This window comes from Corvus moneduloides, chromosome 2 (genome assembly GCF_009650955.1).
Source record: "Corvus moneduloides isolate bCorMon1 chromosome 2, bCorMon1.pri, whole genome shotgun sequence".
Lineage (NCBI taxonomy): Eukaryota > Metazoa > Chordata > Aves > Passeriformes > Corvidae > Corvus > Corvus moneduloides.
In genome coordinates, this window is record NC_045477.1 from 120,098,991 (window position 1) to 120,114,264 (window position 15,274).

The 15,274-nt window shown below is 42.5% G+C and overlaps 1 protein-coding gene across 1 annotated transcript in view; it reads left to right on the forward strand.

The window, feature by feature from the left end:
- DSCAM (DS cell adhesion molecule) overlaps nt 1-14,973 on the forward strand; it is a 439,089-nt gene extending 424,116 nt beyond the window's left edge. Inside the window, exon 33 of the mRNA XM_032101087.1 lies at nt 13,979-14,973. Coding sequence (XP_031956978.1) covers nt 13,979-14,322 — 344 coding nt within the window. The 3' untranslated portion in view covers nt 14,323-14,973. The remainder of the gene's footprint in view (nt 1-13,978) is intronic.
- Nucleotides 14,974-15,274: the final 301 nt, after the last annotated feature.

A 15,274-nucleotide genomic window follows, 5' to 3' on the forward strand; every position in this document is an offset into this window, starting at 1 on the left:
AACCTGGGATAGTGGAAGGTGTCCCTGGGGTGGCACTGGGTGATCTTTAAGGTCCCTTCCAACCCAAACCATCCTGTGATTCTGTGACTATTTGTAGTTCCTGCTTCATCACTAACAACCACATCGTTATTCTCCCTTTTGTAGCATCACATTACAAACCACCCAGCAAACTGGAATTGCTGCTTAACAACAGCCTCTGTACAGCTTCCAAAAAGTGAAGGGATGGATGCACACCTGCACATGAGGTTTTGGGGACTGCACAGAGCTGTCAGGCCTAATCTGCCCAGGCCTTGAAAGTGACCCACTGTAGATGGTGACATTTTTCAGGATGCCATCAGAATAGTCGTGTGTCCCAGAAGGCACCTTAAAAGAGAAAATTGAAGCAGTGAAAACAGCACAGCAGGATTTTAAAGCTGTGGGATAAATCACATCCTTTACAAAAGTAGGTCTTCTTAACTCCTGTGCACTGTTAAAGTTCTTCATGCTGTAAAAATGATGGCAACACATTGTTTTTGTTGCATCTTTCTCAGCATCAAAACTCCCAGAAGTTTAGGATTGGGATTATTGTTCTCCTCCCCACAGCTGTCATTAACTACAGGTTTGGTTAGTAAGATCAGGTCCTCAAGGAATCATTTAAGTAGAGCAAAACTGAGGCAATTTTTTCATATAAATATTCATAAATTTCAACAGTTGTAACCCCAAGTTTACCTGTGAGGTTGACAAATGAGTCAGCCCCTCATCCTCCAAAAAAAGGGAGAGAAATTGGAAAGAAATGTACTCTCTTCCTACCTCCCACTGTGCCATCAAAGAGTCTGTAATGCAGAAAAATGGAAGATAATTGTAGAGGTTCAAAGAGTTTTATAATAATGTTCCTTTTTTCTGTTTTAAGAACAATAATCACAAATTGAGTTATCATAACAATTATTCTTAACTGCAATAAACATTGCTGCAGCAGTTTATTAAAAATAGATTCCTGTTATTATAATTTTAAATCTCAGTAATAGCCTCAGCCAAGAAGCCCGTTGGGTTTTTTCTTCTCTTTACCCCTAAATTATTGTGCTGGAGAAAAGAACAGCTATTAACTGGGAAATATTTTGATATTCTTTGCATCCCAAGTGCTATTTATGTCTGGGGGCTTTTTGTGGACAGACCACGTACTTGCATCCCCTGGCAATGGAGCTCGTGCTTGGAAGAAATAACATCTGACAAGGGCTTGAAAGGGAAATATCTAGAAAATTTTAACTTCTTGCAATTTTCAGAAACCTTCTTTCCACAGGGGTACTGCAAAACTCAGACTCCCAATTATATTTTTCTCTTCTGCTAATCAGCAGTAAAAAGAACCTTTGCTAATATATGACATTGTCCTTAAGAGTTAGTTTGACTTGGATCAGGAATTTCTCTACCTGATGTCACAAAACAAGTTCAAGGTCATTTTTGACCCTCCCAACTCCTCGAATGTGGGGAGAGATCACATGAATATAAAACCCCTGAAGGACAAAAGCATCCCAAATATGATCCCAGAGAAGAAATATCACTCAGGGGGTGTATCAGACTAGAGGGTTTGGAAATGCATTTAAAGCATCACAAGATTTTATATCTCAGAACTTCCTCCACAAACTTTCACCTGGTGAAAGGAACCAGGTTGGAAAGAAACCTGCTCGTGAGTGGGGAGAAATGGCATTTTTGGAGAGGCAGACTCTGAAAAAAAGATTTTCCAGGGGCTGATTTCACAGCCATGAAGGTGTCAAGAGCACCTGAATGCTTTCCTGGTTCCTTACACCTGTATAAAGCAGGAGCCCTCCTTCTCCAAGCCCCTGCTCCCCTGGAAGAACTTTCCTCCTGCTGTCCTTGTGTTCTTGGTTGGAGGGCAAGGGCAGAGCTCCATCCTCTCCATCTTCCAGCCCTTCTCTTGGGCCCTATGTCCCAGAGGAGATTTGGCCAGCAGCCCAAGGCCAGGCCTGTTCTCAGCAAGCCCTCACCATCCAAATTTGGACACTTCTTGGTTTTTTACAGCTGGGCACCTGAGTCAAGCAGCCCAAGTCTAGCCCTTCAGGCTACTGGATATTAACTAGGAAAAAATACTGATTTAACCTCTCCAGCTTTGCTGAATGATCAGGTTCTCTCAGTATTTCAGATGCCTTAATTAGCATTCTTGACCCAATTTAGAAGTTTCTCACAGCTTTGACTAATCCTGATGATTGAACAGCAAAGCCTTAACACATAGACAAGCCTTTATGAAATGATTTACAAGGGTCCCTTAAATGCAGTCTGGATATTACCTGCAGTGCCTAAATGTTGTTTTAAACACCCAAGACAAGAAACAAATCTTCTTTTCCAGAATTCAGTTATTGCAGCTAAAAATAAGGCGCTTAGCATAATGAGAAAAATAAGAACCACACAGCAAGAGAAGGCACAGTATTATTCCAGTGTCAGCCCTGTAGCCCGAGATGTGAACTCTTTTCCACTGCCCTGTGAATTCAAGGGTGAAGGAGTTATTTGCCTCTGACACAGTGACTGGAGTCTGTTTAGGGACAGGATTTCTGTTGGAAAGCTGCTGACAGAGCTCCACCAACAGTGGCCGTGACTGAATCCGATACAAATTCGGCCACTGGGGATTCAGCAAAGGCTGGGACTTTTGACAGCTCACCTTTAGCCTCCTTTTCCCATGCCTATTATATTATCCTGTATTGACCAAAAATGGAGAATTATTCCATTAATTCTGTAATTCCACAGTTTCCAGACCCAAAACTGAATTTCTTGAAGATACAGAGTAATCTATGTATCTGTTGTTGTTGTTGTTGTTGTTCAGAAATCCACCAGCAAAGTACACAAAGGCTGAGATGTGTGTTGTTTTCTGTCTTAGTTTTATATTTGCACTGTCTGGTTTCAAATACAATAGAATATATACTAAAAAATATGAATATGTATGCATACATTGTATATAATGTGTGTACAGAGCAAAGAAATCACCATCCTGACTCCACAGTGGGAGACCAAGATGCAGTTTTGAGAGAAGTACATAAGGAGACAAATCAAAATAAGCAGGTGGAAAAACAGAAGGACAGCCACAGAGTGGGGAAAAAACCTTCTTGCCATTTTTAAGACTACATTTTTAGCAGTAGTAAATACTCTTAATGTGACTGTTAACTTGTATATAAACTTACACTTATGTGATGTATCCTGAAATTACTCCCCTAGATGAGCATCTCTAATGTTTCCATATTAAATCCTTCTTTGCCTGGAACACCTTCCTTTTATTTTCTACTGCACAGTTGGAAGAGCAGGAGCATGTCACAAAGAGACAGACTGTGCCATTTGCTGCTTATCCTGGAAAAGGCACATCAGTGATGAGAGGAAATTGCCTTTATCTTGTCTCAGATTTTATTTCTGTGGAGTATCAGGAGCTTTTTCTCCTTCAGCTGAGAAAAGCAGAATGTTCTGCAGGGATGAAAACCATTTAATTCTGCATTTAATTTGACGTGACTACATACTTGATATCACTGGCTTTCATTTTTATTCTGGTGGATTTACAGACAGGAAGGCTCCCACTGCAAGTTTTTTAACCTTGCCAGTACAATAAAAATGAACTTAAACAGGTTCAAATCAGAAGCTGAAATATTCTGAGATCAGAAAGGAAAACTATATGGGTGTGAATCTTGAGTTTAAACAGGGCAGCTGTTCAGTTACGAGGTTTCTGTGCAATTGTGATGTGAAAATTCCATTTTAGATGCTATAGAAGGCATCTGCAAGCTAAATTCAAGTCATTGGTGGCACTGGAATAGGTTTTCCAGAGAAGTAGTGGCTGCTTCATCCCTGAAAGTGTTCAGGGCCAGGTTGGACGCAGCTTGGAATAACCTGGGATAGTGGAAGGATTTGAAACTAAGTGATCTTTAACATGTAACTCAAAGCCTTCTGTGAGACTATGATTAAAGTAATCTAAATTATTTTTACAATTGTCATCCATTAACTAGTGATACTGGTGTTAGGAAGATTTTTTTAATTAGAGCAGAGAAACAGGTGGTACCAATTCCTCAAAGACCCTGTGAGGAGTGTGTAGCAGCACAATTACCTTTTCCTGTTGCTTCCTAATTTATTCTTTATTTTGATTTGAAAATTAACACTGACTTCAGAAAAATGCAGTGTCCCAAACTGCTCTGATTCAGGATGCTCTCGGGGTTTTTTTTTCTATTTCTTCTAGACTACAAGTTGCATGTTAAGAAAACCCTCTTCCTTCCCCCTCCCCCCCAAGAAAGCCCATTTCCTATCTTTTGATTAGCAATAAAATCTTTCTTATTAGAAGTGTGGGGTTTTAAAATTTTAATTTAATTTTGGTTTTCTAAAGCAGATTATTTGCCTAGTGGTCCATATACATAGACATATATATATATATATATATATATATATATAGGCTGCAGCTATTAAAGTAGGCTACCCATGTTTTCTGTAGCTTTAGAGACATTTGATTGAGCTGTAGTGACTGAAGAGTTTTATGCCTAAAGCAAGGATTACATTTATCAGCAGATTTTCAGCTACTTTCATGTTCTTACAGTCATAACTTCAATATTAAATTGTTAAAACTACCAGCAAAAGTTCCAAATCAAACCCAAGATGCTGCGTCCACTTCAATTAACACAACAGATATTTTAGAGTAGTTCTGTTGTGTGCCTAACTTGAACCTCACTCCTACAAAAACTAGATACTTAATTTTGAAAATGCCAAATAATTTCACCTTCACAGTGTTGAGACACAGTGTATGTGATTTTTGCTGTCAGCCAGCCCAAGGTAACCTGCAGCAGTGCTTTCCATACAGACAAGAACTGATCCAGCCTTGCTGTAAGGTCCTTGCAGACATTTATAGCCATTCCTGATTTAACTGACTTCAGGCTCTGTTATTTCCCCTGTGCCAAGAGGACCTGAGTGCAATCTGAGCTCTACAGGAGAGTTGGCACTATGACACCTGAAAATGGAAACCAAATCTCACCTGCAAGAAAGGTCATGCTTGTGCTCTTTTTCTTCTTGGAAATTAAAGCAGGAAATCATATCACTAGAGAAAAAACTTCTGTTTTAACAGTCCTAATCTGACTGTGGTGATGGTGCATGCCATCCAGGGAAGAGCTTTGTGTGCTGGCCTTTAAAGCACAGCTCTGCAGATGTATTTCAGTATTGTGTCAGCACCCCTAATTTAAATGTGACAGCTGTGAGAACCCCTGGTCCCAGAGGATTCATTAACAAAAATGCAATGATGCACCACTCAGGGGATTCACCATGGACATGGGGACACTAAGTTACACTAATTCACCCCTAACTCAGCAGAGCAGCAGGGCAGTGCTGGTACTGATTTCCCTGCTGCAGCCTGACCTGCCCAGCTCTGGTTTTACTTTCCCGTTGCCGTGGCATGGTCAGGTTTATCCCTGAATTCACAGGAATGGCTCAGAGCCTGGAGAGGTCAACAAAGCAGCTCCCGCTGGTTCCAGTGAACCCTGGATACTCCTCACCTCTCCAGCCTCTGTGCTGAATCCAGGCTCCCAACATATCTCAGGAATAAACCTGTTTCCATGGAGTCACAATCGATTTAACCCCCAGCTGAAGTGATGTATAATTGAACAGTTTCTGTTCACTGCACTCAGGACCAGCAAATGAGTTTTAAAACTCCAGCCTTGCTAACCAGGGGCACCTCACCGAGGTTTTCAGCATGGTTTTCCAAGTTTTCCCAGCCACTGGCCAGAGAGTGCTGTCTCAGAACATCCTTAAAAATGCATGAAGTCTCTTGCGTGACAAGGCGCAGATGGAAAGGGAGCGCTCCTGGGCTTACCTTTCCTATCACCATTTCAGTATTTATTGACAAATTTGCTGACTTTAGTCCTGCAGTGGGTATTGATTTACACAGTGAGGCCCTTTTTCCATGTTTTTATAACTTAGACACCCCATTAAATCCAAGCAGGAGGGCATCAGTTGTGCAGGTGCACCAGCCCTGTGAGGCTGGACATCCACATGGCATATCCATAGGGTCTAAATCTATCTGACCCCTGGAGTTAATCAATTTTTCCTTCCTTCCTCAGCTCAGAGAAGCCCTTAAAAATATGTCAGTTCTCCTTAAAGTTACTTCTGGAAGGGACAAAGCATCTGACAGGTCTTTTGAATGTGCAGCACTGCATTAAAGATCCAAGTTCTACTTAGAGAAATGCAAACCAAAAACGTGCTTCAATTCCTGTTCCATTAGATCTTCCAGGAAGAGGTAACAATGTGATAATCAAGGCTCCTGCCATCCTCTCAGGCAGCTGCACAGTCTGTTATGTCAATGTAGTTCAGATGGATGATTTCAGTTCAGCTACAGCAGTCATGCTTTTACTTTAAGACATCTTGATCGAAGGCTTTTTCTTGGAATCAGAAGGCTTAAATCTAAATAACAAAATGAATCACCTTTAAAAAAAAAAAAAAGAAAAAAAATCCACATTATTTGGAATCCTCATTTTCAGTCACTTAAACCTAATCTCCAGTAAGTAGAAATCAATTTGTAGTCTTGCTGAAATCCATAGAGTCACTGATTTATAGCAGTAGCAAATTTGGCTCCTGAACTACAGATTTACTGATACCCTGGTGTTCCTTAAGAGATAACTCCAACTACTGTAGTCAACAGCAACTGTTGTTTTTATTTTGCTCTGTGAATCACAGCTGGTATTTTGAGTATTTTTACAAAAATGCCAGTTTTAGTAGACTGCAATGTGAAACATTTAACTAGGTGTTATAGATCTCCAAACCATCTATGAGGGCGCAGTTTTTGTGAAGAAAGATGCCAGTTCTAAAGTACAACCCTGAAGAGGTGACAGGGAATTCTGATTTCTCCATCGAGAAATGGGAAACTTGGCTATTTCTCTAACATTTTTCACCTATTTAGGTGAAAAATATAAACAGCATAAGGGTGGGGTGTTTTGCTGCCTGCTGAAACACAGTGAGCGGCCCAGAGGATGTGTTGCTGTGGGTCAGAGAGCCAGGAAGGGCAGGTTGGCAGCTGAAATGCATCCAGAGTCCTTGGCCTTGTCCAACACCCTGCATTCAGTTAGTGTAAAGTACCCCCCAAATGCTGAGCACTTCAATCTTTTTTCCAGGGCATCTGAGCAGAGGATGAAGCTGTTGTGGAGAAGGGAAGGACATGTGCCTGCTCTCACAGCAGCTTTTTCATTATTGAGGAAGCTGTGCCCTGTCTCTTCCCTCCTTCCTTTCCACTTCTGCTGCTTGCCTGCTCCTGAGAATGTAATCTAAGTTCTCAGACCTTCTGCCATTTATTCTAGACCACCTTGGAGAATTATTAAATCCAGTGTTTGTCTTGAAAAAGTGGCCTCAGAAGGAATGTTCAAGCTCCTGAATGTGCTGATAATGGTGTGCTCCCGTCGACGGAGAGTGAGCTGAGGTTCTCATTCATTCGGCCAGTCAGAAATTTGCATGTGGAGATTCCCTCTGCATTTCAATACTGGCTCTAGAGAGTGGAGCCCTGGCATTCAAAGCACCCTTCAGAAATTTTTACTCTCCACTTGTGGCATGTTACTGCAAGAAAATAACAACTATCCAACGAATTGGAAAGGCAGTTCCACACTGAGCAGATCCTGGGACCTTTATCAGCCGAGCAAGGAGGTGCAGGACTGATCCTCTTTACCCACCTCCCCACACCCCTGCTTGGCTGAGCAGGACACAGCACCAAGGTGACCAAATAATTGGTTTTATTGCTCATTAGGTGTGTTTATCCCTGGTGCTGCAGAGTGCTGGGAGCCCTGCAGGTGAGGGGGTGATTTCGGCGCAGTGCGGAACGCTCTGCGGGCTCGGTACACGGACACGAGATGGACAGGGAGGGAGCACCAGCAGGTTTCCAACACTGACAGCAGCAATTGTGAGAAATGCTACTGCTGCTATCAGCCTGGCTTCAGACCAAGCTGCTGCTGTCCAAGAAAGCTTTGCCTGCTAAGTTTTTAATGGTGTGTCAGTTCTGAATGTGACAAAGACCTCTAAGCATCACTTACACTCTTTTTTTTTTTTTAGCAAACCTCTCACCCTGTCCTTGCAAACCCTGCACTCTTTCCTTGTTTTTCCCTTATAGGCAGTCCTGAAAAACAGCCTGTGAGTAGCAGCAAAGGCTTCACTGATTTATTTACTGTAGTAGTGAGCTGGAAAAACCCCACTAAATTTTTTAATCAGCATAAACCTGAGCTTAGACCTATGTCAGCAGCTCTGTCTCCTTTGCTTCCTTTCAAAGGAAAACACAATATCACATCAGTGCTTCCCCTTCCAAAGTCAGCACAAGCCAAAGGATGCCCAACAGAGTGGGAGTCCATCTGCACAGCACTTGCCTACCCTCAGCACTGCACAAGGTCGTACTCTGCTCCCAAATTAACATAATTACATCAGCACCTTCCCTGAGCTAACAGGGCTCTATGGATTCAACCCTGGCATGGTTTCTGATCCCATGGAATAATCCCAGAGAGATCTCTGAGAACTTTTCTTTTGCCCACTGGATCTTGAAGCAAGATGTGTGAATGGCCTATTGAAGCAGTCTGTCATAGGTAACGAGTATCTTGGACCAAACCACTACACTGTCTTATCCTTACCTTTGTTAAATAAAACACCCTGTCATAGTCACCAGCACTACTTCTCAAAACTTCCTGAGATAATCTCTCAAATAGCACGGAATTTCCTCCACATGGCAACCAGAACTTGAAAACCCTCAGGCTGTCGCCGTCACTAACGCTATCTCTGTTGGAGTGTTGAGAAGACAAATTGCTTTTGCTTTAGTGGAGGTTCTGATTCATGAGAAAATGCACAGAGCTCTCATGTAAAAACTTGGTAAGAGCATCTTTTTTGCAGTCTGTGATGATCCTTGTATTGAAAATAGCACAAATCCTTAGAATTTTTTTTTCTGGAGTAGATGAAAGCAAAACAAAAACCCATGCAAGCTCTCTGGCATTTGAAAGAGGAATGAGGTAAATCTTTTGGGAGAAAGGAGTGCTTCTCAGCTTGGTTTAGTTCTGCAGACGAGACAGCAGAATAAAATCTTGAATAAAATCCAAGAAAAATTCAGCAGTGATGTTTTTCCCTGCATATAGCCTGTCAAATTCATCCCAACCCTTCCCACACCTGAAGCTGACCTCTGGAATACGGCTAAAAATGTCTGTTGTTTTCTTGCAAAGCGCTTTATATCAGCTTAGTTGTACTGAAATAACAGTAAATTATTTTTATTTGGTGCTGCATTACCTCAGAAAATACACCCTTTTTGGTAGAACGTGTTGCTTATGGTAAATGTCATAGTAAATGATTTTTAGCATTTGTTTACAAATATTTATTTGAACTAACATTTTCTTAAATGTACTATACTAAATAATTCATTAGAGGCTTGGCCATTAAGTAAAAGGAAAGACTGAGGTAGCTCTGGCTTAAATTGCAGCATTCAGATTTGACTGCATCTTTATTATTTCTGTACAAACTCAAGGTTCTTAAACAGCAAATTCTCCTTTCTTAAAAATTGCAGAATCACTGAAAGGCCAGGGTGGGAAAGGACCTCTGAAGATCGTCCAGTCCAAACCCCATTTTTAAAAATGCATCAGAAAACCATAGTTTTAGAATGTCTTTTGTACTAATTAAGCCAAAATGCATGAATTATTAAACATGCTCATTTGCAGTGCTCATGCACTTGAAAGGTTTGCTTTCATTACTAATAAGGCACAAACATAGCTGAAAAGAGGTAATTAGAGCATCAAAGGCAATGAACCATCCTGAAACTTCATAATGCTTTGCCCGAAAAAAACATCATTCAGCTGAATAGCAAGAACCCAAAAAAATGCCTACACTGTTGTGTCCAGAGGATAAGAACCAAAGTCTTCCCAAGTAACTCCAGAGATACAGCAAGAGGCATTTTTTCTACTCAAAAGTACCTTAAGAATTGATGTAGGAATGGCAAAGGTGAACCCCTGTGGTTATAATTCAAAGATTGTGTTTTGAAGTCAGAAACCCATTAGTTCTTCTAAATCAAAGACTTTTTTTTTCATCCTGTAAGACCCTTTCAACCCTAGCACAGAGGAAAGAGTTGCATTCTCAAAATTTTTCTTTGCTAGTGATTTTAATAATGTGCTGTGTTGTATAAGCATTTGCAGGGAGAGATGCTCCTCGCAGATAAGAAGGAGCACTGGCAGTTTTTATGCTGGGAAAATGTGTACATCACATCAAATAATGAGGGCTCTGCAGAAGCCATGTCAGAGATTGTGCTCTGAGTACCCAGCTTTGGAGAACAAGTTACACTCTGTGGTTTCTCATTACTGAAATCCTACTGGAACTTTGCCCCTAGACATTTAGAAAATTGCAGTAAAGTGACTGCATATTGTTTACACAGATTATTGACTATGCCTTCTTACGTAGATTTAAGAAGAGGGAAAAAAGGTCTTTTTTACATAGCCCGAAGCTCTCCAATACACTTGAGAAATGTCTAGACAGCAGCTTGAAAACCAGCCTCCATCTCTGTAAGGTTCAATGCTCGTCTTTTTTATAGTCCACTCATACCTGTGGCTCTCAAGAAGCAGCAAATGTGGCAAGGCACAGAAGCAGCTCCGTGAGGTATCCACGGGGAGCTGCTGATAAGCCACGCTCCAGCTGCTGCTCTGCACCAGCTCCTTCCTGGAAAGTCAACCAAAAAAGCAGAAAATGCAGCAGAAAGAGGGAGTGAGTGCAAAATGGCCTGGCTGGTGTTAACAAAGCAATGGCAGCCCCTCACAGGCAGCGTTGGGGTGACAGCACCTTTGGGAAAAGGCTGGTTGTTGAGGGAAATAGATTCATGGAGTGGTTTGGGTTGGAAGGAATGGCAAAGATCATCCAGTTCCAACCCTCCTGCCATGGGTAGGGACATCTTCCACTATCCCAGGTTGCTCCAAGCCCCATCTGACCTGGCCTTGGACACTGCCAGGGATCCAGGGGCAGCCACAGCTGCTCTGGGCACTGCCAGGGCCTGCCCACCCTCCCAGGGAACAATTCCTTCCTAATATCTGATCTAACCCTACTCTTAGTTGAAAGCCATTATTCCTTATCCTATCACCCCATACCCTTGTGAAAAGTCCCTCTCCAGCTCTCTTAGAGCCCCTTTAGGCACTGGAAGTGGCTCTGAGGTCTCCCTGGATCCTTCTCCAGGCTGAACAACCCCAGCTCTCCCATCCTATCTCCACAGCAGAGAAGCTCCAGGACTGGGTTCAACATAGAAAATTTTTCCTCTTCTGCTGGGGCTGAGGGACCCCTCTGGAGCATAGGAGTAGGGGAAAAAAACCCCTTTCTGACCCCAGCAGTCTCTAAACATGCCTGGCAAGAGGGAAGTCATCACTTTGGCATTGTAATTACTCACAGAGTTCTCTGCTGTTGCGATCTCTGAGGTGCATTTTGCTGCCCATCTTCGCTGGGGCCCTGGCAGTGAAACCCCACACCCCAGGCAGCCAAACCAAGCTCCTCAAAACCTTCATTAGTGGGCAGGAACAGGTTTGGGGGGGCCTTACACTCACTCCCACACTCCTGTCTCTCTCCCACTGGGGAGGAGAGGGGTAGGAGCAGGGCTCCTTCTCCAGGATACGGCAATGCTGCACAAAAGCACAGCCGCAGGGAGCAGTGACACAAGCACTTCCCATCCTGGCTGTCTCCTCCCCACACGGGGAATGCTCTTTGGAGCAAACCAACCCCACCACTGCATTTTGGAAGGACTTGGGCTACAAGGGGATGCAAAAGCAGAACTGAGGTGAGCAGGGGGTTGGGGCCTGGGTGCCAAGGGGGCAGGGAAGGTGTTGGACAGCACAGGTGTACGCACGGGCAGCTTGGCTGAACGGATAAGTGCAGTGAGTTGGTGCCTCCCTGCTCCTGTGTCCGTGTCCTGATGTCCTTCACCCCAGCAGCAGCAACGTTGCTGTCTCAGCTGAAACAGGTCTGACATGCAGAATGTGCTTGGCATGAAAGGTACTGGAGGAGAATCAGGCAAACCAACGAGTAAAACCAATTGAAGTTAACACGACTCCTTTTTCAAGAGGCAATCAGCGTGATTATCATCACAAACCTCCCCCTCTCCCTCCAACTCCACGGTGTGTGTCAGCCTCATCTTGAGATACTCCCATCTTACTCCACGGGGGTAAAACACCACGTGACGTGAGCCTGTGCTGGAGATGCATCCAGAATAAAACATATGGTGTCAGACTGTGCCTGAGGGATTTCTGTAGGAATAAACACAGTTTCTGGCCTAATGCAACTCCTCAGCAATTCTCTGTCTGTGACCTGGAATTACGGATAGAGCAGATGCTGTTGGTCCTTTAGGTAAGACTTGCAGTGCCTTGACTGACGTGAGAAAGCAGAGGACCTGTTTTGTTTTAGGTCATGGGACAGCTTTTAGCTGGGCTAGAAAAAACCAAAATTGTTAGACATTGTTTTATTACAAAGAACTGCTTTCCTGGTCTGTTGTTTATGCCACTGGCACAGGTCAGCTTTAATTTCTCCTGCTGTAAATAGCTCATGGAGAGCTACACAGGTGGTGTGGTGCCAAGTTTCCTACTTTAAACATTCAGGATGCATCCCATCTGTAGATGAGACTCTGGGTTTGATATCAACTATAAAAAAAGAAGCTCCATACCTGCAGGGATCTCTAAAGAAAGGAAATTACTGTTCTGAGTGCTCCTGTAACTGTGCTTTTTTTTCACACATAGGTGAGGTTACACCATCAAATATTTTTAGAAGGGAATGTCATTATGTGCCTGATTGCTTCTCATTTCCTTGAAGGAACGTCATGAATGACTAACAGGCCCAGGAATCAGGGGAAATAATGAATAAGAGGTTTTCTTGACAATACAGAGCAGAAGGAAGGGTTGATGCAAGAGCCCGGGTGCCAGTCCCAGTGCATTTTGTTACCACAAAGCCAGCAGCATCTTGGTAGTGGTAAAAAATTAGTAGTGAATTAAACACAGTGATGACGGTTGACAGTTAAATTTTGTTGTATGAGGACAAGAATGTTTCTGTTTTATTCAGAAATCTCTTTAAGACTACAACCTTAACACAGTTGCATCCATTTTAAAGAGTTTTGTCATTCTACTCAAGATTGAGGCTCATTAAGTGGAGTTGTGAAGGTCTCCATTTAAAATGTAAAATAAAAATTGGAAATTTACTTAGCCTCCACATTTTCCAAGTTTTTTGACAAATTAAAGCCAAGACTTTTCTTTTAGGATTTTGAGAAAATGTTGTTGGTTTTTTCATTTTATCTCCTCCATGCCTTGAGTGCATGTAAAGCACATTGCACTCCTCATTCTATTGTAAATGATGCCTTAGATCTTGACCTTTGTGTTTTTCAAATCCTGTACTGCTTAGAGTGTAACTCTGAAGTTTCTTGTGGCCTGTTGGTTTCTGCTCTCTCAGGCTGGGTAGACATAACCAAGCCTCTCTGGGCCTGCACTCCAAGGTCACCCAGACCATCCTAGGCCCAAAAAGTAAAATCCAAAGAGCTTCAAGGGGGGCAAGTGGAGGGGAATTACATCATTGAACTGAAGCTTTAATTGGAGAATTAACCCTGATATGCAAATGAACCAAACCTATAAAAGTGTGAAGAACTCGTGACCTGTTGTCCATCTTGGGGTCCATTTTGGCAATAGCCTCTGGCTCCCAGGGTGTACCTTTGAAGGCCTTTCAAATAAATACCTATTTTATTCTTTTACTCCTGTCCAGTCTCTGTGTCTAGGAGGCCTCTTAAGGCATCATGAAAACTAAACATTAACAGTGAATTCTTGTGGATCTGCCCAAAAGGAGTTTGTTTCATGATTCTGTAAGATCATAGCATGGTAAATGGCTGACAAATAATCTATCAATTATAAGTTCTGATCACAGATCCTCCCCTTTGATGGCCAAACCATCTCGAGTCGCTCCCCCCGGGTGAGCGCCACACAACACACGGCCCGAAATGAAGACTCATTTCTCCCTTTTGCCTCCCCAGGTGATCTCATGCATTTGCCACCCTACCTTAGGATGGACTTTTTATTGAACCGTGGCGTGCAGGGCACGAGCAGAGACCTGAGTTTGGGGCAAGCCTGCTTGGAGCCACAGAAAAGCCGAACCTTGAAGCGTCCCACCGTGCTGGAGCCGATCCCCATGGAGACATCCTCCACGAGAGATGTCCAGTCATGGCAACCTGGTGCTGTGGCAACGTTACCTCAGCGAGAAGGAGCTGAGCTAGGACAGGCTCAAGCAAAAATGAGCAGCTCCCAAGAATCCCTGCTGGACTCCCGGGGCCACTTGAAAGGCAACAACCCCTACGCAAAATCTTACACCCTGGTATAACGAAAAGAGCATGGCTGGACAGTGGCTGTAAATATTTACACTGAAAAACAAAAAAATCCAATGAAAGCTACCTTTTTTTTATTGAATTCCAATATTTATAATTAAAGAAGAAGATTGCCAAAATATTTGACAAAAAAAAAATAATAATATGAACGACAGACAGTGCAAAGACTCTCTTGCTTTTTTTCTGTCTGAGTGTGAGCTTCATCTGACTGGACATCTGAATTTTTGGGTAAAAGAGTCCAGTTTTCTGATCTTCACAAGCGTTTGTGTTTTTACTGATTTTCTACGAAGTGCATGGAGACTTAACAAAAACATTTTAACCAGAAGTTCCATCAGACAAGATTTAAAAGGGAAAAAAATCACAAAAAAAAAAAAAAAAAAAAAGAAATAAAGAAAAAAAAAATAAAATCACCCTGTTTGTGAATTCAACAGGAACATTGATTTGGAAAAACAAAAAGTCTTTTGTCATGTTTGCACTTTTTTTTTTTAATTAGACAATGGGTCCTTGATTGTTCTTTTTTTGTTGTTAATTAGGATGAGTGGTGTCAGTGGAGTGAGGAGATTGATTTGGGTTTTTTTTTTAATATTAATTTAATGAGACACTCTTTGCATTTTGTCTATGCGAAATAAAAGGGTCTTCTGCCTTTATTTGTGATGTCTGCTTCCATCACCTTTTGCTGTGGCTTTCCCTGAGAGTGATAATCATGTCTGTGCTGTCCTCTGAGCAATGTCTTCTTGTGCCTTGGGAAAAAAGAAAAGGAGCTCAGGGGTCACATTTTTGGAAAAAAATTGGGGTTCACTCACCTTTTTTTGCTGCTGTGGGGCAAAGAGCCCTGAGTGCTCTGAACCAAACCCACCCAGGACTCTCAGCATTTGGTCTATCTCCTGCCAGGAGGCTTTGGTTCAGCTTCAATATTTTTTGGATCAGAAGAAATGCACTGACGTTGCT